We start from the raw sequence: 25,738 nt of genomic DNA, 5'->3' as shown, positions 1-25,738 counted from the left end.
CCAGGGTGCAGAAGGAAAACCTGAAGTCATGCCTGAGTGAGAGAATCCAAGACAGATATCCAGGTGTGTAAATGAGTTCTCAGAAACTTGGAGAAAAGGTTCAAAGCTTCAAATAAGCTTTCGTTCAAGTTTTCAGTAGGTAATTAAATAGGAAGTTGAACTATGGCAATATGGTGATGCCTCCAAAGATATACTGTGATCTTGCTCATGGATTTCGCTTGTCAACCATTATGCAATCATATCATCAGTTTTCACAGTTCCTCTGTGCACGTGATGTACAATAACGAAATAGAAAAATTAAAGAAACAAAACAGTATCTCTCTCTCTCTCTTTTTATCTATTTATCTATCTGTATCTCCTTGATAAATCCACAATTGGCGAAGCAAGAAAAGTGGTAGGTGTATCCTAGGATCGCTGCAGAGTGCACTGCCAATTAAGGCCATTGGTATTGACTTGAACAGATCTTGACAGCTCAGTTCTATGAAAAAAGAAAACGGAGCAGATCAAGAAGTTCTTGAGGAATCTTGATGAATTGTTGTATGCAAGGGTGCCTTAAAACAAAATCGGCAAAAGGAACCAAGACAGTAACGTTTTGGCTACCAAACTGTAATTTGGCTTTTCTAGGTCACTAGTTTTCCTTCCAAAATTATCTCAAAAGAAAAGTTAGTGCTACAAATATGCAAGTCCAAAATAGGTTTCCACCCCCCTATCCCCAGTCAAGTTGCACCAAGAAGCGAGTTACATATATATGCTGCTTCTATCTTGTTCACCTGCAAGGAATCCTCTTTCATCTGCTTTGATTTCCACTGGCAATAAACAGGAGCAAAGATTTTCAAGTTCTGAAGTGCTGTAAGCAACTGTGTCTTAAAGACTTCCCCTGCATCCCTTTTCCTAATCACATGTCTTCTGCCTTTCAGATGGGCAAGGCATCCGAAACAGATTAATGTACTGCTGAGAGCATGACAGCATTTAGTGCATATTGTGTATATAGAAGTATACATGTGATCAAATTCTCTTCTTTTGGAAGGTAGCAAGAGACAGGCAATTGAGTTCCACCCTTCTTCCCATGACGCTATGGTCTGACAGCATCCGTGTCACACTGTATGTTCCCTATTATTTAGATGTGCCTCTTCATATGGAGGGCAAGGTGATCAGACCTTGAAAAACACCTGCAAAATAAATACAAAAATAAAATCAGTATCAAAGACAATTATCTCTTTTGGATTTCATTTCTCACTGTGTACAGTTTTTAACCAGCTGGAAAGGTTTCTGCTTACTCCTGCATAATAAAATTGCAGAAATTGTAAATTTTAGTACCTGATATGTACTAAACAAGATATGAGTAATAAATGAATATAAATTTAGCTGGCAATTTCAATTCTACTACATCCATTTCAGAATCTATCTTTTCAGTTGCCATGGTCGTGGAAGAATCCTTTTAGAAGAAAAATGGGTGAGACAATCTCATAATTTTGGAATGCTCCATGATAACTTTAGTCAGTGGCTTATAACGGAAAAGGATGGCTGGAAAGAAATGCCCATCTAATGTGGTCCAGCCAGGCAGGAAGCAAGATAATTATTGAGAAATAAAGACACAAACTTGATCCCAGATAGAGAAGCCATTCTCAAACAATATACAGCATTTTAAAAGACCATTGCATATACTGATTTAGAGATAGCTCCTACTCCAAAAAATTGAGCCCACTGAAATATTTTAAACAGTCTTCTAACAAAAGGAAAGCATTCAGAAATATGCATATGTATTCATAGTTCAAGATTATATTACTCTTAAGAGCTTCATGTCACCAAGGATGGCCATATTTGGGCTGCAGAAATCCATATGGTCACTAAATAGAAAAGAGAGATATGGAAAACTATGACTCTTTGTTGTCATTTAGCAATCATCTGGATTTTGGCAGTCTATCTATGGTAGCCCTACACAAAAGCACTGTTCTGATTTATGTGCTCTTCCTCACTTGCCTCTAACCACCACACAAACTTTGCCCCAATGACTGCTTTTTTCCTTCCATGTCCCCTTGGCATTGTTTAAGTCATAATCCATATCTGAAGTGACTTAAAGTCATCCTCAGTTGTTCCAGCTTTAAAAGAATGTTTTCTCTCTCCTCTCAATAGATTTTTGCAAGTACAATCTGGCACACTTCACTGATCATTTGACATGGTCAGGAGCTGGGATCAACCCTGACCCTTTTAGCCACTTTAAACTTTGGTGGTCACAATCCTCCATTCTGGTTTCTTGGCACTGTGGTTTAACTTCAGGACAGATGGGACATCTGACTTCCACTTTGTTAATACTTAGCTTGTGCTTTCCAATAGTGCCCATCAGATCTTAGGTGGACTCCTTTTACAAACTTGTTCCATGCTTATTCTGAAAAGAGCACCAAACTTATTTTTAAACACATATTTCATATTGTTCTGAAAGAGTGCCAGCCCTTTATTGCACAGAAGATAGGAAAGAGTACTAGGTACTTTTTTGTCATTTCACCTTTAATTTAGTGGGAATGTGATTTTATTTTAAAGAATTTTGTATTTTTTTCACCAATTTTACATAAACATCCATACATATACCATAATATCAAAACAAACATAATTATACATTTCTGTCCACAAATGCCATAAACAAATATCCTAAATTTGCACCTTTTGTACTTTTATCTCCCATCTGTTTTCCTTCTATATTTCATACTACTCCTCTCCCTCTTGTCCCTCTACCTTCTTTCTCCCTTTCTCCCCCTTTCCTACTTCTGTCCTCCTTTTCTCCCCTTCCTTTCTACTACTTCTTGTCCTTCCCTGAGTACATCCAATCAGAAACCATATTCCAGATACACTAGTCCACAGTTCGGCAGAGTCTCTTGCTAAGGCCTGGAACAAGGCTGCAGCAGAGGCTCTTGACCGGATTGCGCTGTTGCGATCTCTCCGCGGCACTAGACCCCGTAGAGCACCATGGTTCAACGAGGATCTCCGGGAGTTGAAACGCCAGAAGAGACGTCTAGAGAAGCGATGGAGGAAGAGTAAGTCTGAATCCGACCGAACACTTGTAAGAGCTCATATTAAGACTTACAAAGTGGTGCTCAAGGCAGCAAGATGCGCATACCATGCTTCCTTGATTGCAGCAGCGGAATCTCGGCTGGCCGCTCTGTTTAGGGTGACCCGCTCCATTCTTAACCAAGGGGGGAGTTGGGGAGCCCTTGCAGAGTAGTGCTGAGGATTTTAATACATTTTTCGTTGATAAAATTGCTCGGATCCGGGCGGACCTTGACTCCGATTGAAAAGCAGAGTTGACTGACAATGAGTCAGTCGAGGTGACTGGGGCATGTACTTGTCCACCTGTCTGGGAAGAATTTGATCTGGTGACACCTGATAGTGGACAAGGCCATTGGAACTGTGAGTTCTGCCACCTGCTTACTGGATCCGTGTCCCTCCTGGCTGGTTTCGGCCAGCAGGGAGGTGACACAGAGCTGGGTCCAGGAGATTGTCAATGCTTCCTTGGGGAGTGGGTCCTTTACAGCACCCTATAAGGAGGCGCTTGTGCGCCCCCTCCTCAAGAAGACTTCCCTGGACTCAGCCGTACTTAATAACTATCATCCAGTCTCCAACCTTCCCTTTATGGGGAAGGTTGTTGAGAAGGTGGTGGCGCTCCAGCGGTCCTTGGAAGAAGCTGATTATCTAGGTCCCCAACAGTCGGGTTTCAGGCCCGGTTACAGCACAGAAACTGCTTTGGTCGCGTTGATGGATGATCTCTGGCGGGCCCGGGACAGGGGTTTATCCTCTGTCCTGGTGCTCCTTGACCTCTCAGCGGCTTTCGATACCATTGACCATGGTATCCTTCTGCGCCGGCTGGAGGGGTTGGAAGTGGGAGGCACTGTTCTTCAGTGGTTCTCCTCCTACCTCTCCGGTCAGTCGCAGTCGGTGTTAGTGGGGGGTCAGAGGTCGACCTCTAGGTCTCTCCCTTGTGGGTGCCTCAGGGGTCGGTCCTCTCCCCCCTGCTATTTAATATCTACATGAAACTGCTGGGTGAGATCATCCAAGGGCATGGGGTGAGGTATCATCAGTACGCTGATGATACCCAGCTTTACATCTCCACCCCATGTCCAGTCAACGAAGCAGTGGAAGTGATGTGCCGGTGTCTGGAGGCTGTTGGGGCCTGGATGGGTGTCAACAGACTCAAACTCAACCCTGATAAGACGGAGTGGCTGTGGGTTTTGCCTCCCAAGGACAATTCCATCTGTTTGTCCATCACCCTGGGGGGGGAATTATTGATCCCCTCGGAGAGGGTACACAACTTGGGCATCCTCCTCGATCCACAGCTCACATTAGAGAAGCATCTTTTAGCTGTGGTGAGGGGGGCGTTTGCCCAGGTTCGCCTGGTGCACCAGTTGTGGCCCTATTTGGACCGGGAATCTCTGCTCACAGTCACTCATGCCCTCATCACCTCGAGGCTCGACTACTGTAATGCTCTCTACATGGGGCTACCTTTGAAAAGTGTTCGGAAACTGCACATCGTGCAGAATGCAGCTGCGAGAGCAGTCATGGGCCTACCTAGGTATGCCCATGTTTCACCAACACTCCGCAGTCTGCATTGGTTGCCGATCAACTTCCGGTCACAATTCAAAGTGTTGGTTATGACCTTTAAAGCCCTTCATGGCACTGGACCAGAATATCTCCGAGACCGCCTGCTGCCGCACGAATCCCAGCGACCGATTAGGTCCCACAGAGTGGGCCTTCTCCGGGTCCCGTCAACTAAACAATGTCGGTTGGTGGGCCCCAGGGGAAGAGCCTTCTCTGTGGCGGCCCCGACCCTCTGGAACCAACTCCCCCCGGAGATTAGAACTGCCCCTACTCTCCTTGCCTTTCGTAAGCTCCTTAAGACCCACCTGTGTCATCAGGCATGGGGAAACTGAGACATCTCCCCCGGGCATATACAATTTATGAATGGTATGTGTGTATGTATGTGTGTTTAGAAAATGGGGTTTTTAAATGTTTTTAGTAGAAATTTAGATTTGTTGTGAATTGTTTTTTCACTTTGTTGTGAGCCGCCCCGAGTCTGCGGAGAGGGGCGGCATACAAGTCTAAATAAACAAACAAACAAACAAATAAATAAATAATAATAAATAAATAAATATTGTTCTAGATATATCTACTGTTATTCTAATGCTGCCTCTCCTTGGTTCCTATTTTTGTTGCACGGGTCTACCATCTTTAATTTTCAATTTTCTTCCAAATTAATCACTATATCTTATCTTCCAGACATATTCATTCTCTCTTGTGTACCTCTTAATTTTAGGCTGCACGCCTCCCTTTCTTCAATTTATATCTTTACTCATTTTTTTTTCATTCTGTCATTTCTAAATGCCCTAAATTTCTGATCTCTTTTCCCATGTCACATCTCCCTTTCAACTTTATTATTCATTTTTTTAAAATTTAACTCATTTCCATATTTAAACAAACTCTAATCTTATCTGTACACTTCCATCCATTGGTTAATAACATTACCAACTTCCCAATATACAATAATAAAGAAAAAATAATATTATCTAAAATCTCTTCAACAAAAATCCAATTTATAAATTATATAATCTTATATAAAGACCTTTAAAATGATAATTATACATCTCTTATAACATTCCAATGATTTCATGAATGTGATTTTGTTTGTGCCATTTTGGCTTTGGCATCTCCTTGTGTCATAGTGATGGCTGTTGTTATTATCTGGCAAAATATAGTTGAATAGGTCTGCATGTCTGCTCTAAAACACTTGTTCTCCTTGGCTCTTTAGTGGCTACTTTCAGATGTTACCAAGCCAGGTCATAACTGACTCATGCTCCCTTGCAGCAATAACTGGGACTTGCTATCAATCACCCTTCCACTTCATCCTGAAATATATCCAACCCTGTTTGCCTTTCCCCTATTTTATGAGGGGTATGTGTACGGAGAAACACCTTATACCCATGCCTTTAGGATAGCGTTCATAAAGCTAGTGACAGACAAGGAACAGACAAGGCGAGAATTGTAAGGAATATGGAGTCAGCTTCCTTATTTTCCACACACTGCTTGAACACATGCCATTTTATTATTATTATTATTATTATTATTATTATTATTATTATTATTATTATTATTTATTAGAGTTGGGGGGGACCTTGTAGGTCATCTGGTCCAACCCCCTGCTCAAGCAGGAGTCCCTATACCATTTCAGACAAATGGCAGTCCAACCTCTCAAGTGTTGGAGCGCTCACAATCTCCGCAGGCAAGCTGTTCCACTGTTTGATTGTGCTCACTGTTAGAAAGTTTCTCCTTATTTCCAGGTTGAATCACTCTTTGGTCAGCTTCCATCCATTATTCCTAGCCTGGCCTTCTGGTGCTTTGAAAAACAGCCTGACCCTCTCTTCTCTGTGGCAACCACCTCAGGTGCTAGAACACTGCCATCATATCTCCCCTGGTCCTTCTCTTTGCTAGACTAACCATGCCCAGTTCCTGCAACCCCTCTTTGTATGTTTTAGTTTTCAGTCCCCTTATCATCCTGGTTGCTCTCTTCTGCACTTTCTCTAGAGTTTTAATGTATTTTTTGTAGTGTGGTGACCAAAACTGGATGCATTACTCTAGGTGTGGTTTAACTAAGGCTTCATAGAGTATTATTAGTACCTCCCTAGTACTAGATTGCATCCCTCTGTTAATGCAACACAGGGCTGTATTGGACTTTTTAGCTGCCACTGCACATTGCTGGGTCATATTTAGTTGGTTGTCTACCAAGACTCCAAGATCCCTCTCGCAATCGCTGCTATTGAGTGTAGTTTCACTCAGTTTATATGTATGGCTTTGGTTTCTCTTACCTAGGTGTAGGACTTTACTTTTCTCTGCATTTAATATCATTTTATTTGTTTGGGCCCAGTGAATAAGTCTGTCAAGATCCATCTGGATCCTGAACCTATTTTCTGTGGTATTGGCTACTCCCACCATCTGTAGATTTGATTAGTTCCCCTTCAATTCCTTCATCTAGGCCTTCACTGGGGTTTGGATGGCATAAGAGATAGCAGATATGGTGAGCTGCAAAAACAGTTGTGAAAGTTAACAATAGCACTAGCAGTTGTAGTGGTAACATTTTAGATAAGCAATTGACTTGACAAATATGTTGCATGTATAGTATCTAACATGTGTTATGATCTAGCAAGTAATACCACAAATAAATAAGCAAATCCCTGATAAAGGACAACTACAGCAACTATCAGTAGCAATTACAAGTTAATGTATGCAGTCTGCAACAGCTGTTTGTGGTTTATACAATAGCAGAGATGAAATATACCACCACAGTAAAGCAGCAGTGGTTTAGAAGGCAATGGGAAACCATTGCACAATGAAAAAATCACCATCGTTGAAAACAAGTACATGAATATGAAAGGACAAAGTAGCATCGTGGTTACACACCCCCATTAGAGGAAGCAGCATTCAAGAAGAATGTGTGCCATGCTTCGAGCTAGGATTCCCCAGAAATCATGTTAAATTTAATTAACATCACTATACTCCACTAAAAAAAAAAGAAGGAAAATTCTGATCCAGAAAGGGAAATGAAAAAGGGAGAAAAAGATGGGATGAAGAAATCTTGAGAAATTTCCTAGCTCATTCTAAAGCAACTGAAGAGATAAGAATATAAAGTCCGTCTCTTACCATATATTTTGGGAACTAGCCTAGTCCCATGATGGCTAATCTTTTTTTCCTTGGATACCAAAAGCACACACCCGATAGCACACACCATTAATGTAATGCCCCCATGTGCCCCATATTCTATGCATGAAAGTGTGCCTGTGCTGCCCTGCCCTCCGTGCATGCACATGTGACCCCACCATGCTTCCCGAACAGATGGCTTCGTGTGCTACCTCTCTATGCCAGGAGATCTCCTTGGTTCATGAGGAATTCAGGGAGATGAAATGCCATAAGAGACATTTAGAGGAGTGTTGGAGGGCCAGTAAATCTAGATCTGACCTGACACTATTAAGATCTTTTATTAATACTTATCTAGTGGTGATCAAGGCAGCAAAATGTTTGCATCTTTCTGTCTTGATTGCATCCACAGAATCCCGTCCAGCCGCCCTGTTTAGGGTGACTCGCTCACTCCTTGAGACAGGATGATGGTGGAAGAATCTTGCAGGGCAGAGCTGAGAATTTTAATAAGTTTTTTGCAGATAAAGTCGCTCAGATCTGGAAGGATCTGGACTAGCAGGCAGTTTTCACACAGGTGACAGGGACCTGTCTTAGTCTGGTTGTGTGGGAAGAGTTTGAACTGGTGACACCTGATGAAGTGGACAAGGCCATGAGAGCTGTGAACTCCTCCACCTGTTTATTGGACCTGTTTCCCCCCTATCTGGTCTCAATCACCAGGAAGGTGACATGAAGCTAGATTCAGGCGGTAACGCTTCGTTGATGGAGGGGCCCTTCCTGTTCCTGTTAAAGGAGGTGATGGTGCATCCCCTCCTCAAGAAGCTTTCCCTGGATCTGGCTAGGTAAGGTTGTTGAGAAGGTGGTGGCACTCCAGCTCCTACGGTCCTTGGATGAAACCAATTATCTTAACCCTCATCAGTCCGGTTTCAGTCCCAGCACTGAAACTCTTTTGGTTGTGCTGATAGATTATCTCTGGTGGACCCAGGATAGGTGCTTCTTGACTTCTCAGTGGCTTTCAATACCATCGACCATGGTATCCTTCTGCACTGATTGGAGGAGTTGGGGATGGGAGGCACTGTATTATGGTGGCTCTTCACCTACCTCTCCAGTCAGTCGCAGTCGGTGTTGATGTGGGTCAGAGGTCAACTCCTAGGCCCCCCCTTTGTGAGGCGCCTCAGGGGTTGGTTCTCTCTCCCCTGCTGTATAACATATATATGAAACCAATAGCTGAGATCATCCAATAACATGGGGTGAGTTACCAACAGTACCCTGGTGTACCCAGCTGTACATTTCCACCCCATGTCAATTCAGTGAAGCAGTAGAGGTGATGTACCGGTGCCTGGAGGCTGTGAGGATCTGGATGGACAGAATGGCTGTGGGTTTTGCTTCCCAGGGACAATTCCATCTGTCCTTCCATTACCCTGGGGAGAAACTTTTGACCCCTTCAGAGAGGTCCACAACTTGGGAGTCCTCCTTGATCGACACCTGAGGCTAGAGCAATATCTTTCCGCTCTGGTAAGGGGATGTTTGCACAGGTTCGCCTGGTGTACCAGTTGCGGTCCTACTTGGACCAGGAGTCTCTTCTCCCAGTCAGTCACATTCTCATCACCTTGCGGATTGATTACTGCAATGCTCTCTACATGGAGCTACCTTTAAAGAATGTTCAGAGACTGCAGCTAGTCCAAAATGCAGCTGTGCGAGTTGTTAGGGGTCTACTGAGATATACCCATACAACACCATCCCTCCACAAGTTGCACTGGCTATTGATTGGTCTCCGAATGCAATTTAAAGTGTTGGTTATTACCTATAAAGTCCTACATGGCTTAGGACCAGATTACTTACGGGACCATCTCCTGCCTCATGCATCTCAGTGGCCGGTCAGATCCCATGAAGTCCCATCAGCCAAGCAATGTTGCATGATGGGGTCCTTTGGAATCAACTCCCCCCAGAGATTTGCACTGCCCCCACCCTCCTGGCCTTTCAAAAGGTTTTAAAAACACACCTTTGCCAGCAGACCAGGGGCCCTTGAGCGCTAACATTGTGCTCCGGCTGATAGTATGATTGTGATTGGATGAATTTGGTTGAATGGTTTTAATTGTTTGGGGCTTTGGACTTAGGTTTTATGCTTGGGCTTCATAAATTTTGTATTTTGTATTGATTTTATCTTGTAAGCCGCTCCGAGTCTGCTGGAGAAGGGCGGCCTAGAAATTAAAATAAAATAAAATAACCAAAGTAAAGAATGAAGTAACTCTTCAATGTTAGATTTCTAAATTACATTTCTACAACATCAAGGACTTTAATAAGGCCTAGCATAGAACCTGACAAACATTTTTTTTATGTACACTAAGAACATATGCACCAAGACAAATTCTTTGTGTGTCCAATCACACTTGGTCAATAAAAAATTCTATCCTATCCTATCCTATCCTATTCATAACCTCTTATATACATCTGTGAGTTCATAAAACCAAATAATAAGTATACAGTTCCTATAATATTAATGTGTGAGATTTATATCCTGCCTTTCGTTCAGCTATTATATAGCTTTCTTACCTCTTTTTCCTAGAAGAAATACCCCTAAGAAACAATTTGGGCTATGAAGGAGTAACTGACCCAAAGTCATCCTCTAAGCATCTTTGCTTCACTGCTCTCATAAATACATTGTGTGTGTGTGTGTGTGTGTGTGTGTGTGTGTGTGTGTGTGTAAGATGGAGAAAAATTCATAATTATCTTCCTCCCACAGGTAATGAATACAAGTTTGGGTTTTGCCTTTGTATTTTATTATTTTATTTCTTTCTAGTTTTGATTCATACTTCATACTGGAGTTAATTGTTAAATTGGGAACATTTTACACTTTCCCTTTTATTTATTACATTTATTTCCTATTACTGCTTTGATCAAAATCTGCATCTTTGTTAGCAGTTGTTAGTTAATCCTTTGAAGCTCTGCATATCCACAATGGGTACACCAAAACAAGATTTCAGTATATGCAAAATAGTTTCTCATTGAATCTGTAGTTTTTTACTACAATGACAGATGGACATTTGCACAGGTGTAGAATTTTTTTTTTAGTTTTACAATGAACAGTTTCATAATATGTAACTGCAAGGCAGAGCTGGATAAGGCTGATTTATAATTTGAATTCTTAACATTTCAACATGCAGCAATTTTAAATATGTTTTTTTTATTTCTTTCAGTGCCTTTCATTAAAAATACAAACCAAAACATTTGCCATTTTATGTATCTGATTTGGAGGTTGATTATTTACTTTAAGACTGGTTTGCAATTTGGCTTCATCTTTGATTAGGGATAAATGAATTTGTTAATACGTTTTCTATTTTTCACTTTTGCAATCCGTAGCAAAAAATAGGCAATCTTTGGGACTAATGGACATATTTTGAAAGCACGTTATAGACACTTCATACGAACCTTATTATATGAATATAAAATGGCTGACATTAGGCAGCATTCACAAAGACACACAGGGATAAAAACATCCATTTCCCCCTCAGTAATAGTATTGTGGAAGTTTGTTTTAAGCGCCATCTCTAGTCACAGGTCACTCTCAGGAAGCTAGCATTTTGTTTTGCTATTCATGTTTTTCTGTTCAGATAATTAAGGAAATTTGAAAAGACGGCAGGGGGAGGAGGTAGAATCTGATGCAACATCCCTGGATACTGCACTGCCTATTCTTGCTTAAATTCATTCCATTCCAGTTTGCATATCCATCTATTTGCAACATTTTCAATGTTTCTATAAATACAATAAGGATTTCTCTGAACATTTCCCCAATTTTTTCAATGACTGTATTTTTCCTAATACATTCAAGTTGCTGTTCTTTATTGATAGAATTTTTCCCATAAATGTACATTTTATATACACTCCCTATTTTATTAATTCTGCTGTATATTTGTATAACTGGGGGAAATGGGAGGTTTAGAAATAGGATGGATAGACAGACAGACAATAAAGTTGTTTGTTCAGAAAATTTGGCATTACATAAATCTGAGACAAATGTTAAAAGACAACTGTGCATACTTCACATTCTGATGCCAGAAGTGTACATACTATATATTTTAAATTCTTCCCAGTTCTAATTTTTTTTCTATCCTCCTTTCTGTCTCATCTTATAGGCTATAATGAACATAATCTAACTGTTTGTTGTTCAAAAATCTGATCTCTCTACATATATAACTATGCTTGAACCAATTTTTATAACAAAGGCATTATAGGGATAAATGAAGTAGCATATTCTCCACATTTGGCTCTTCCCTACACACTTTGCTGCTTCAGAGAAGCACTGCAATACTTTGGCAGACTGCTTTTTATAGTGGAAGCCAACTATATGATGTTTAATTTTTCTCACCATATGCATGTTTGGGATGTTAATGTTAATGTCTTCCCTATATTCCTTCCTGGAGGAATGAAGGAGGTATTCACGTTTTGTTTTAATCCTGTTACTAATCTTATAGTGTAGTGGTTCTCAACCTGTATTCCATGGACTCTGAGGGGGGGGGCTTGAAGAAATGTTAGGATTTAAATCTTGAATTAAATCTCGGGGGTTGGTGGCCACAAAACATATTTAAAAGGTATCTGTGGTAAAAGAAAGATTTGAAACTATTGCTATAATGCCTATAAAAAAAGAGAGATTGGACCAAGAAAACTAGTTATTTATTATACCGTCCAACTCTAAGGAATTCTGGGTGGTATACAACCCCTCCCCCAAACAGATAAAACATAAAACCACATAAGCAATCTAGAGTAAAATGATCCAAAAGCAATACAAGTCAAAAGAAAAACAGTCCCCTCCCCGCTAAGCCCAGCCCCAGTAAACAACAATAACGAACCCATCCCAAGCCTACAGCAAAGCTAGGTGTTAAGTGCTTTCCAGAACCCCAGGAGAGATGGCACAGTTCTTATCTCTTGGGCAATGCTCTTTCCACAAGATTGGGGCATGCTTCCTTAGTTCCACAACATTTGGGGACATCCCAAATGTACTAGACAGGAAGGAAGGATAGGAGATGAATTGGCCTTCAGGTATCCAGGCACTATACCGTACAATGCTTTGTTGGTAATAAACAACATCTTGAATTAGATCTGGAAGCTGAATGACAACCAATACAGTTTGCATAGCACTGATGATCCATGCGCATGTTGGCAGATGCCTATTACTGTTTATGCTATTGCAGTTTAAACCAGCTATAGCTTCCAGCTGGTCGTCAAAGGCAGCTCCACCTATGACAGTGATGGCGAACCGATGGCACGGGTGCGACAGATGGCACGCTGAGCCATTTCTGCTGGCATGCAAGCCATTGCCCTAGTTCAGCTCCAACATGCAGGTGTGTGCTGCTCAGCAGATTTTTGGCTCACACAGAGGCTCTGGGAGGGTGTTTATGGCTTCCAGGGAGCCTCCAGTGGATCGGGGAGGGCATTTTTACCTTCCCTGGCTCCAGGAAAGCATTTGGAGCCTGGGGAGGGCAAAACATGAGCTTACTGAGCCCACCAGAAGTTGGGAAAAAGGCCATTTCTGGCCTCCGGAGGGCCTTTGGGGAAGCTGTTTTCATCCTCCCCGGGCATTAAATTATAGGTATGGGCACTCACGTATCCACAATAGCACCCACCCACACTCTTTCAGCACCGGAGGAAAAAAAGGTTTGCCCTCACTGACCTATGATGTATTGCAATAACCAGTTGGGAGGTGATTAGAGTATGAGTTACAGACTGAAGATCTCCCCACTGAAGAAAGGGTGCAACTCGTGTCCCAGATGAACCTGAGCAAACGCCTCCTGGGTATACAGTGATCCCCCGCTCGTTGCGAGGGTTCCGTTCCAGGACCCCCCGCAACGAGCGGGTTTTCGCGAAGTAGCGCTGCGGAAGTAAAAACACCATCTGCGCATGTGCAGATGGTGTTTTTAACTTCCGCAGCGCTAGCGAGGAGCCGAAGATTGGGGGCGGGGCGGCGCGGCTGTTTTAAAACATCGCCGCCGACATGGGGGGCTCGCTAGCACCCCCCCGAACCCCCAACCCGGGTTTGGGGGGGTGCTAGCAAGCCCCCCATGTCGGCGGCGACGTTTTAAAACACCCGCGCGGCTTTCCAATGAGTCCCGAAGACAAATGCGGAAGTTTGACGTTTGTCTTCGGGACTCATTGGAAAGCTCCGATCGTTTTAAAACAGGCGCGCCGTTCTCCGCTGACTCCTGGCGAACTTCCCCGCTTTAGGAGTCAGCGGAGAACGGCGCGCCTGTTTTAAAACGATCGGAGCCGGCCGGCTCTGATCGTTTTAAAACAGGCGCGCCGTTCTCCGCTTACTCCTGGCGAACTTCCCGGGCGAAGGGCGGGCGAGCGGGTGCTGGGGGGGGCTTCGCCCTCCCGCCAGCAAGAGGGGGAAGACCCAGGGAAGCCGCCCAGCAGCTGATCTGCCCGGCGCCATCTACGCATGCGTGCCCATAGAAAAAAGGGCACGCATGCGCAGATGGTGTTTTGACTTCCGGGTTCAAAAATCGCAAATTACCCTGTTCGCAATGGTCGGGGACGCAATAACCGGGGGATCACTGTAGCTGCCAGGATTTGCAGTACATATTATTTTATTCTTTAGAATCTGTACAGAGAAGTGCATTAAAATACGAACTAACCATACATTTGAAAGAAAAAGTCAATATGTTTTCACAAAAATAGGACAAGTGCTGTATTTAAATAATAATAATATAAAAATACAGAAACAGCAATAAAAGAAAAATAACTGGAGAAAATAACAAAACACAAAAACCTGCGATTGAGAAGTAGAACAACTGTGGCTAAAGAAAACAAACATAGTACTAACGGTAAAAGGTACCTTGGGTGCAATCCCAAAACATCTGGAACAGCACTTGAACACGATCAGGTTTGACAAATTTACCATCAGTCAATTGCAAAAGGCAGCCATACTTGGATCAGTTTATAAGCTACCGCAATATCTTTAAAACACTATCAAATAACATCTGCCTTTCCGAGGTCTTTAGAAAGAATTCAAAGGGTGGATAAAAATGCCAACTCCAGTCTAATCATTTGGCTGACTGTGAGACCAACCATCATCATTACATCTACATTGCTTTGGGAGCCCTTCTTGAATTAAGAAGTGGGATAAAATGTGAGAGAAAATAGTAACTGTTACCTGTCACAATGGCTGCACTTAAAGGGCTTTGCTCCCGTGTGCTTCCTGTAATGCCGTGTCAGTTCATCACTTCGTGCAAAACGCCACTCACACCCTTCCCATGAACATTTGTAAGGCTTCTCACCTGCAGAGGAGATTACGGAAGTCTTGTTAACGTTGAAAGCAAAATTTACATAAAAGGCACATTTCCCATTCATACATACATTCCATAAGTCATTAAAAGTGGTTGTCGCATGTAATGATTACTGTCTGAATAGGAACATCTGACATGATTCTGTCTTGAACCTGCAAATGATTATAATCACGTTCTGTGCAAAAGTGAATTGAACTTGCAATGCTATATTCTAAACCAGATATTCAGAGCACTTAATTCTCATTGTCATGGCCATCTTGTATTTGTGTTTACATATGTCTGTGCATACAACATTTTGTAAGTTACAATTTTTGGGACTGGAGAACTGGTAGCACATCACATAGCAGCAAAGTCCTAAGAAAGGAGTTTGAAGGTCAAATTGGCATTCTTCACTGTCCATTCCTAAAGCCTCTACAAGTAATATATTGTTGTTGTCATCATCATTATTATTTGCATTGATTAAATTTATTGACTATCCAACTCCAGTGGACTCAAAAGGCAAAGGCAGTAAACATATGCATTTAAACATAATTTTCATGGCATTTAGCTTATTAGACTTCTGAATTTGGACAGACCAGCATCACTGCTCAGAAACCTACTAAGCATTTTTTTTCCTTCGCAGTTTCTGTACAGTTCTGAACAAATGATTTACTATGAAGAAAACAATATTAATTCATGGGAATTGGTAAATATTCAAATAATGGTTAAAATACAAATTGTGCAATGCCCAAAAGGCAATCTTTTCTTCCCTTGAAACTGTGACTCTTTTACTGGCCTTTTAATCATAAGTAAGTAGTCAACAGAAGGTAGTGACTTTTATTGGAACTGGTCCAGTCAGTGACTTTTGTACATTGATTCCCATTCTTTTATAGGTTATTTTTTTTCAGATATTTTAAGAAATTAATTTTTTTAGATCGCTTTTAAGCAATTTTAAATCCACTTTTATAATTTTTAGATCTGGTTTTGGCCCTGAAAATATCCCAGTAGCCCAGTAGCCCTGACATCCTTCCATTTCGCTCCTTGCCATGAGAGCTGAAGAAAAGTCCAGTTGCCTCTTGAAAAAGTACCTTTGGGACAACCATGATCTAGATGTTTGTGAATCTTCATAGACAATGGATGGAAACTAATCGAGGAGAAATAAGGATAAATCTCCTGCCGGTTAGAACAATTAACAATGGCTTGCCTTCAATATTTGTCTGAAATGACATAATGTCTCCTGCTTAAGCAAGGGGTTGGACTTGAACATCTTCAAGGTCCCTTCCAAATCTGTTATACTGTTCTGATTATCTTTGTTAGGAAAGATATAAGTGAAATGCACCCTGTCCATTCTCTTAGACTTCTCTAGTGCATTCAGGTATCCTTCTGAGAAATTTCTTTACATAGGTCAGGATGCACTGCTTTGTACTGGTTGACATGGCTAACTCCAAAGGTGGTGTTGGAGGATTTCTACTCAACCCATTGACATTCACAATGAGGGAGAATTCGCCAAGTTTCCCATGTTATAGAACACCCATAGAAATTGAAGGAGATCATTTGGTGATGCAGAGTAAAGTGTCTTCTGCACGCAGATGTTCTTACTCTTTTCTCAGGAATTTCAGGTAAGGAGGTGGAAGTGCTGAACCAGCACCTGACTGCACTGAAGGTTTGGATAAAAGCCAAGAAACTGAATCTGAATCTAGGCAAGACAGAAGTGCTATGATTGTATTTTCATTTTAGGGGTGATCAATTTCGTAGCTCCTAATTCTATTTTTATCATTAGATACACACATCCTCTGTAGAATAATACACATTTTAGGTTATATTGCTCTGTGTGAATAAGTCTCACCCTAATAATATATGTCCTGATAAACTTTTCTATAAATTAATGCTACAGAGAGAGAGAGAGAGAGGGAGAGGGAGGGAGGGAGGGAGGGAGGGAGAGAGAGAGAGAGAGAGAGAGAGAGAGAGAGAGAGAGAGAGAGAGAGAGAGAGAGAAAATGAGAATTGCCCTTGAAAACAGCCTAAAACATTTGGTCCAAAAAGGATGCAGCCAGAGTGCTGAATATAGTTGTATAATGAGAGTATATTTTGCAAGTTTTATAAGGTTTGTTTGTTTATTTATTTATTTATTTATTTATTTATTTATTTATTTATTTAATTTATAGGCCGCCCAACTCCTTTTTGAGCTCTGGGCAGAGTACAACATATAAAAAAACCAAATAAAATTATCTAAAACCAGTTAAAACCCATTCATCTCATTTAGTGGCCGGACCAAGGAGTTATTAAGTTTCCCCTTGTTCCAATTCAGGTTGTTGGTATTTACATATAAAGCCTGAACAAATGTGTTTTCTCCTCCCTAGCTATTACCAACCATTCCCTAATCAGCCACTGGAGAAGGCTATTCCAGTACTTAACCAAATGTTATGTGAACCACCTGCCTTTTCCTCACAATTAAAGCAAACTGACTGAAAATCTGAAAATATCTTCCTGCTCATTTACAGGTTTCTTCATTCAGTGAGTGGAGTACTGCATAATAAACAAGAAACACGCATTTTAACTGCATGACTTCAAGAGGATAAAAAGTTACAGGATGGCACAAAGGAATTTATGTTTATTGATAAAGTATTTCTAAGCTACTATAGATCAACATATCTCAAAGTGGAACATGCTCAATAAAATGGTTAACACAAAAAATAATCTGTAATCTAATAATCAAATGAGTATGAAATGCTGTCGCTAATGCAAAAGTTGTTAAGAGTTCTGAAAGGCTTTCTCCCATGATTTACTTGGTGAGCTGGATATATTTTATCTAGGGACATCCTTGACATTCTTTGCAAACTTTATTTTGCTTTTAATATGTCTTTATATTTATATTTTTTCTTTTAGAAAGTATCTGGGTGTGCCATATTGATGGGCCTGCTGAGTCATGTTTGTGAGCCAGACTAATGCTTATATTTGAATGGCATTGTCCAGGGATAAAAATGGCATGGATCAGTCATAAAACAAACTGCTCATTCCTAAATGCTCTTACCTTCCTATTGTTTATCTGCACCTTTATTACAATGTTTCATTCCTCCATTATTCCACTATATCCTCTTTCATTACATGACGTAATTCACAGAATCCTATAATTCTGTGTTTAGGAAACCAAAAGTAAAATTGTAGAGAGAATTTTATTTAATCCCCTCTTTCATATTTTCCCCATATTCACTGTGTGTTTGATCAGCCAATGATAGTGTAATTTAATGCAACTATGCAATATACTTTTTCTATTACAGCACAATTAACTTCCTTGGCAGCTCAAATACAGTACCGAAGTGCAATTAAAAGCACCCCCTACAAAACTAAAACATAGCAGCATTACAACAAGACAGATAAAAAGAAAGCAACCAGAATTCAAACCAAGGGAAGGCTTTCCAGTGTCAAAGAGCTTGCAATAGATGCTCAGAGAGAGCCTGCCTGATCCCTAAGGATGTTCTTCCACAAGGTTGGCACCACAGTGAAAAGGCAGAACCTCCTTTGCTTCAACTTCCCAAAAGTGAGATTTGTAGTCATTTATTCCTGCAGAAAATATTTTTTTTACATGCCATTGTGAATTCCTCATAGGGTGTCTGCATCTATTTGAAATGTTCCACAGCAAAGATTCTGGAAAGGAGTCTCACCTTTTATGCAGCACTCCAACCCAGCAGTTGAAATGATTGCAATTTCTGTCCTGGTACTGAAATAAGACTATTTGGACTGACTGAAATACAGTACAGTATGTCCAATCCAAACGGGGAAGATTCCTGGATTGGGTAGTCAGAAATCACTACTCAAAAAGTCACAGTTTGGGGGGAGGGATGGCTTTTCTGTACTGTGATATTTTTTATTCGTGCATATGGGAAATTAACAGGCAATGTTGCTTAATGGTGGGAATTACTGGGAGGCAACCAAGGACTCCTTTGCAAGTGAATATCAATGAATATCAATCATAATGAGAGAACATGTCACTGGCAAAGCCAGGCCTGGAAAAACTACAGGTAAGATAAACTCTTGCTGCAGAAGAAACTCTGGTGCAACCTTGGAACAGAAATACTCATTTATGAAACCATCCTAACCTTGTGAAATATCAAATATCTGAATGAAAATGTCCAAATGAAAGATGCATATTCCATGGACTGACATTGGCAATAGGATGTGTTGTTTTTCGAGTCAGTAGAGAGGAGAAAGAACTAAGGCTTAAATATTAATAACTAGTGACAAACCCCATGTTGAAGTAGCTAATTACCTGGGAAGAAAGGAATTAGAAGTTTCCTTTCAAAACCTACCTACAAATAGAGTGGGAGAAATACAATGAACAAACATCTCATATTGCTGAAACTTATTAACAGCAATGTTAATACGCTAGGTGGTGGTAATAAAACAGGAGAAAGATCCAATCTGGTGGATAAGTGGGGGGAAAAAAGACAAATATGGCAATGGCAAAAAAAAAAAAAAAATAAGCGTAGTAAAGCACCGACTCTCATTTTGCCACCCAAAATGTGGCTTAAAATACTGACAAAATATTATTCCAACCTATCAGGTGGCTCAATATAAAGGAATACAGTACTTGCAAAATATAAACCAATTCCAAAAGTAAATATGGCATAGAACCATATATAAATATCTGTTCTAGGGTAGTACCTGGAACTGGAATTAAATAACCTTTTTTTTAAAAAAAAGGCAGACATTGTTCACACTTTTGCATAAGGTTTATTGACTGACAGATTCTGCCATGAATTTAGAAGCCCTGACACCCGCATGCCTGACTGTATTAATTTGCTGCTTAGCAATATGAATGGCCTCATTACAAAACACATTGATGACCTCTTACTTGTCATCTGTCAGATTGCTGAAATGGGGCAAAGCTTTCACCCATAAGAAATTGCTGATATTAGTCAGACAGGGCTGGTAATTGGCTATCCTAGTCCAAGTCTCCAGAAGAATTAAGCTTCTGCCCCATTGTGTTGCATTTACAAACTGCTCTCTATACAGGGAGACAGAATACTGATGGTGTTTCACATAGACTGAGATGCTTTCACGCTGGCAGCATTAGGTTGTGGATGTTGAAACAAGAAGGAACAACCTTTGTCTTGGGTTCTATATAAATTATCAAAATGCTGCAATGTTGTAGAAAAGTGGTTTCATTCAAGAGTCCCCAACTTTCTGAAAAAAGAGCTGGAAGTGCAAATTTCTGAGCAGGCACAGGCATAAAGGCAGGATAACATAGAAAAAGATAGGTTGGTTTACTTCTAATATGAGGGAACATGCTATAGGTAAGACTGGTTTGGTGCAAGTTTAATTTTTCTCTGAAAAATTCTCTGAAATCCTCTCAACTGAGATCAGCAAATGAGTGTGTCGATTATTTTGATCAAGAATCAGAGTTATTATAGGAATCTCCATCTCAAAGGTGATCTAAATGCTATGTGGGAACCATGCCCAGTTTGTACCGGGCTATAAATAGTTGCCACTGCAGTGGAAATATATCAGGATACACCTGGACAGAACATCAGATTTTATCTCTAAAATGTGGAACACATAAGATCCTGTAAAAAGCAGATAGTTGTTTTAAAAAGTATGGAAGACTGGTGCTATGATCATAATCACTTGTTCATCAAAGAATGGGAGAGTGAAAGCGCAAGTGGTGTTAGCTTAGGATGGAGCTTGGTCCCACCATCTTTGCTTTTGAGACAGAGACCACTGAGTGCCCCTCTGGGAACAGACCTCAAAAGTTAGAATTGAGAGGTTAGCAAGATAAGCAGAAGCCACAGAATCAAGATTGGTAGAACAGATGAATCTTTGATATAAAAGAAGGAAGCACTCAAGGGAGGCTGTGCAGAAATCAACATTGTATTAGTTCCCCCCTCCTCCAAATCTAAGTATGTATGTACGTACATACATATGAATTATTAAAGTTGAAAAGGACCTTGCAGGTCATCTAGTCCAATCCCCTGCTCAAGTAAGAGACCCTACACCACCTCAGTCAGATGGCAGTCCAATCTCTTTTTGAATGTGTTGGGGCGTTGATAACTTCCACTGGCAAGTCATTTCACTGGTTGATCGCTCTCATCATCAGAAAGTTCTTCCTTATTTCCAGGTTGAATCTCTCCTTGGTCAGTTTCCATCCATTGCTCCTGGTCTGGCCCTCTGGTGCCCTGGAAAATAGTGTGATCCCTCCTCTCCATGGTAATCCCTCAAGTACCTGTATGGTGCTATCATGTGCCCCCAGCCCTCTTTTTTGCTGGACTGTCCATGCCCAGTTCCTGCAATCTCGCTTTGTATGTCTTGGTTTCAAGTCCCTTTATCATTCTGGTTGCTCTCTTCTTTACTTTCTCTAGAGTTTCAATGTCCTTTTTATAGTGAGGTGACCAAAATTGAATGCAGTACTCTAGGTGTGGTCTGACTAGGGCATTATACTAGTGGTATTAGTATCTCCCTGGATTTAGAGTGTATCCCTCTGTTGATGCAGTTTAAAATTGTGATGGCTTTTCTAGCCACTGCTGCACATTGCTGGCTCATAATTATTTGCTTATCCATCAAGACTCCGAGATCTCTCACACAGTTGCTACTGTTAAGTGTGATTTCTCCCAGTGTGTATGTGTGTCTTGGGTTTTTCTTGCCTAGGTGTAAGATTTTGCTTTTCTCAACATTGAACTTCATTTTGTTAGTTTGAGCCCACACTACTAGTCTATTGAGATCTTTCTGTATTTTGAGCCCATCAACTGTGGTATTGGCTACAACCGCTAGTTTGGTGTCATCTGCAAATTTGATAAGTTTCCCCTCTATTCCCTCATCTAGGTTGTTGATGCATATATTGAAGAACACTGGGCCCAGGACTGAACCCTATGCTGCCTCGCTGCCTATCTCCTTCCATGTGGATTTGAATCTATTGAGGACTACTCATTGGGTGCGATTGGTCAGCCAACTGTTAATCCATCTGCTTGTGCTGTAGTCTATCTCACATTTTTCTCATTTGTTGAGTAGCAATAGCAATAGCATTTGAACTTACATACCATTTCAAAGTGCTTTTACAGGCCTCTCTAAATGGTTTACAGAATCAGCATACAGCCCCCGACAATCTGGGTCATCATTTTACTCACCTCAGAAAGATAGAAGGTTCAGTCAACTTTGAGCCGGTGGTGAGATTTGAACTGCTGAACTCCAGCTAGCAGTTAGCTGAAGCAGCCTGCAGTGCTGCGCTCTAACTAGTAGGTTGTGGTCCACTTTATCAAAAACTTTACTAAAGTCCAAGTATATTAGATCAAATGCATTACGCTGGTCTATTGATTTGGTCACAGTGTTGAAAAATGATATGAGATTGGTTTGGCATGATTTCTTCCTGACAACCCATGTTGGCTATTGTTTTTTATCTTGTTTGTTTGACACTGTGTGTCACAGAGCTTGAAATGGAAGCAGAAGGCTTTCAGACACACAAGATGGAAGATGCAATATCAGATTATGTGCCAGGTTCAACAGAATGAAAGACTGAGAGGAAAGCAAATTTGGCTGTTTTTTGAATGTTGAAAATAGTACTTAGCTTCAACAGGACCCAGTATTACCAATGAACAGTTCTGGTGAAGAACTGTTACAAAAAGATATATTATAGAAAGTCTTTTAAGGAAAAATTTGACAGTGAAAGTATGATTTCACTACATGTCCTTCCCCATGACAAAATGATATAAAGAATGTCCATTTGAAGAATGCAGCTTGTTGTTACAGTTTTGACTGATACACAAAGAACCCCTTAATGCCATAAACGTGTTCAAAGAAAACATAAGCAACACATGCTTCAACTCATTCTCCCTCCCTTGGATAGCTATGTAAAACTGTATATGACGGAGTAGCTATAGTGTATAAAGTTATAAAGAACGCCTCTACTTATGAACTTTTCTAGATGAGAACCAGGTGTTCAAGATTTTTTTGCTTCTTCTCAAGAACCATTTTCTACTTACAAACTCCAAAACTGTAGCCGGAAAAGGCAGGGAGTAGCCTCTGTGGGGCCTCTCTAGGAATCTCTAAATATGTTAAAGGGTTAAATAGGGTTCAGGAGGGAAGTGTTTTTAATAGGAAAGTGAACACAAGAACAAGGGGACACAATCTGAAGTTAGTTGGGGGAAAGATCAAAGGAAACATGAGAAAATATTATTTTACTGAAAGAGTAGTAGATCCTTGGAACAAACTTCCAGCAGACGTGGTTGGTAAATCCACAGTAACCGAATTTAAACATGCCTGGGATAAACATATATCCATTGTAAGATAAAATACAGGAAATAGTATAAGGGCAGACTAGATGGACCATGAGGTCTTTTTCTGCCGTCAGTCTTCTATGTTTCTATCTCCTGGGAGGAAACAGGGCATGAAAAGGCAGGGAGAAGCCTCCATGGGGCCTCTCTAAGAATCTCCTGGGAGTTAACAGGGCCGGAAAAGGCAGGGAGAAGCCTCCATGGGGCATCTCTAGGAATCTCCTGGGAGGAAACCGGGCCTCCACCCGACCCCACCCCCATGGTTTCCCCAATCGCACACATTATTTGCTTTTACATTGATTCCTATGGGGAAAATTGCTTCTTCTTACAAAAATTTCTACTTAAGAACCTGGTCATGTAACAAATTAAATTTGTAAGTAGAGGTACCACTGTATTCATAATGTACATGTTTTTGGGTAGGAAACAAATGTAGAAACCAACCATTATATAACATTCAGCTGTAAACTGGTAGGAGAAGAGATTGCCCTAGAAGGATGGATGCTAGGAAAGGACTGAGCTTGCCATCTATATAAATGATTAAATATGTACATGTGCTCATATTGATGGACATAAAAAGCAACATTCAGAAAGCAGGCGATTTAGTTCTCAGTGCTACAATAAACACAGCACGTAGTTATTATCTAAGCAGATACATTATTGGGTAAGGGTTTGTTGGAAAGAGGTCAGCATTCCTCCTGCACTATTTTGTCTTTTTGAATTGCATCTTCACACATACCCCACATTTGATTTGAATGTAACTAGGCCAAACCTGTTTCCTGAGACACAAATAAGTGCACTGTAAATTGATTTTGTATGAGAAAGTTGTTTCTAAAATTCTAGTCCAAAAGTGAAGAGACCATCCCCCTCGAGCCATTGCTCAACTACAGTTCCCAGCAACCATTGATTATGGTGAGAAATGCCCTCCCCACCTCATAGCCCTGCAGCTATAGATCTTCCTGTGAGAGAAAATTCTTTGTTCCCTACAGCAACTGTATTTTTTTTAACACTGTATTAATAGATATGGGATGGGGAAATTTTTCATTCTGGTTGTCATGGTAGTAATACATTCCCTTGATGCCCAATTCTAGCCAATACACTCAATAACATGAATGAACTAATTAGAAGGATTTCAATTTTGCTAACCCATTTTTTTTTAAATCACTCATGATTTGATATACTGCATAGTAACCAACAATAAATACGTTTTCTTTTCTCAGTTTCTAGTATACCTTTAACATCTATGATATCTGAGCTCCAGGGGCAAAATGACTTTGCCAAGCGTAGAGACTAGTTTCCTGTTCAGTCCTTCCCTTTGTTAACGTGAGCTGCTAGCTGCCAAATGTCAGAAAATGTCTCCGTGTTCCGGGCTTGCTTACAGGATATTGTAAAGAGACAAAAATACAAAGACAAGGGGAAATGTGTCCTTTAAAAGGCATTTAAAACAATCCTTGACCCACAGATTTCAGTAAAGGCTAATTTACCCCCATCAGAGCTGTCATAACAACAAAACAAAATGAAGAGATAGAATATCTCAAAAGAAATGGGGAGATGAGTATTTAGAGCATTGCTAAGAGCCAATTTGATGTAATTGATTAAAGTGCTGCTGGTGGTGAGTTCCAGTCCCACCTTAGGCACGAAAGCCAGAGAGATGACTTTGAGCCAACTCATCTCATAGGATTATTGTTATGAGGAAATAGGAGGAGGAGGAGGGAATATTATGTTCATTGCCTTGAGTAACTCATGAAATAAAGGCAGGATAAAAGAAATCTAATAAATAATGCATTATCTTTCTTTGATGTGTTTAAATGATTCCATTCCTACCAACTCTCCAATCTTGTGGCTGTGCCAACTGCATGTTATGAAATTGAAATTCGATGTATCTAGAGGTCATCAGTTTGGAAGAACTACTATAATGGGTGCAAGTCATTCCAAGGAAAAGGAAAGAGGAGAAAGGAATCCAGATATAAGACTAAATATGGGAAATACTAAGAAGGATTGATATTCTGCACAGCACATAATTCCTATTAGGTATATCTCTATCTGATTTAGAAAAAATACATTTTCCCCCTTCATCAGAACAAATACCTCCATGTCGGTTTAGTATCTACTACATGAAGTTATGACATCAATCGCCATGAGGTGAGGTATCATCAGTATAATGATGATATATCCAGTTGTACCTATTATTATTATTATTATTATTATTATTATTATTATTATTATTTATTAGATTTGTATGCCGCCACTCTCTGGAGACTCGGAGCGTCTCACAACAAAAACAACGTGACAAATCCAATATATTAAAAGACATCTAAAAACCCATTATTAAAACCATGCAACACAATCATATCATACATAAACAATATAAGCCCAGGGGTATTTTAATTTAATTCAATCATGGGCTTTCCCAGGTATGCCAATGTTACACCAACACTCCACAGTCTGCATTGGTGGCCGATCAGTTTCCGGTCACAATTCAAAGTGATGGTTATGGCCTATAAAGCCCTTCAAGGCATCAGACCAGAATATCTCTGGGACCGCCTT

General features: G+C 40.6%; 1 protein-coding gene across 2 annotated transcripts in view; it reads right to left on the bottom strand.

Moving 5' to 3' along the window:
* Positions 1 to 330: 330 nt before the first annotated feature.
* The window catches only part of KLF7 (KLF transcription factor 7), an 84,339-nt gene continuing 58,931 nt past the window's right edge, over positions 331 to 25,738 (bottom strand). The window contains exons 4-5 of one of the 2 annotated variants that reach the window (XM_070731971.1): positions 14,822 to 14,945; positions 331 to 1,169 (exon numbers count right to left, since the gene is read on the bottom strand). In XM_070731971.1, coding sequence (XP_070588072.1) covers positions 1,118 to 1,169; positions 14,822 to 14,945 — 176 coding nt within the window. In that variant the 3' untranslated portion in view covers positions 331 to 1,117. The remainder of the gene's footprint in view (positions 1,170 to 14,821; positions 14,946 to 25,738) is intronic. The other variant, XM_070731972.1, reaches the window with a different exon arrangement.

Source organism: Erythrolamprus reginae, chromosome 1 (genome assembly GCF_031021105.1).
Source record: "Erythrolamprus reginae isolate rEryReg1 chromosome 1, rEryReg1.hap1, whole genome shotgun sequence".
NCBI classification, from domain to species: domain Eukaryota; kingdom Metazoa; phylum Chordata; class Lepidosauria; order Squamata; family Dipsadidae; genus Erythrolamprus; species Erythrolamprus reginae.
This window is presented reverse-complemented; position numbering and strand designations above follow the sequence as displayed.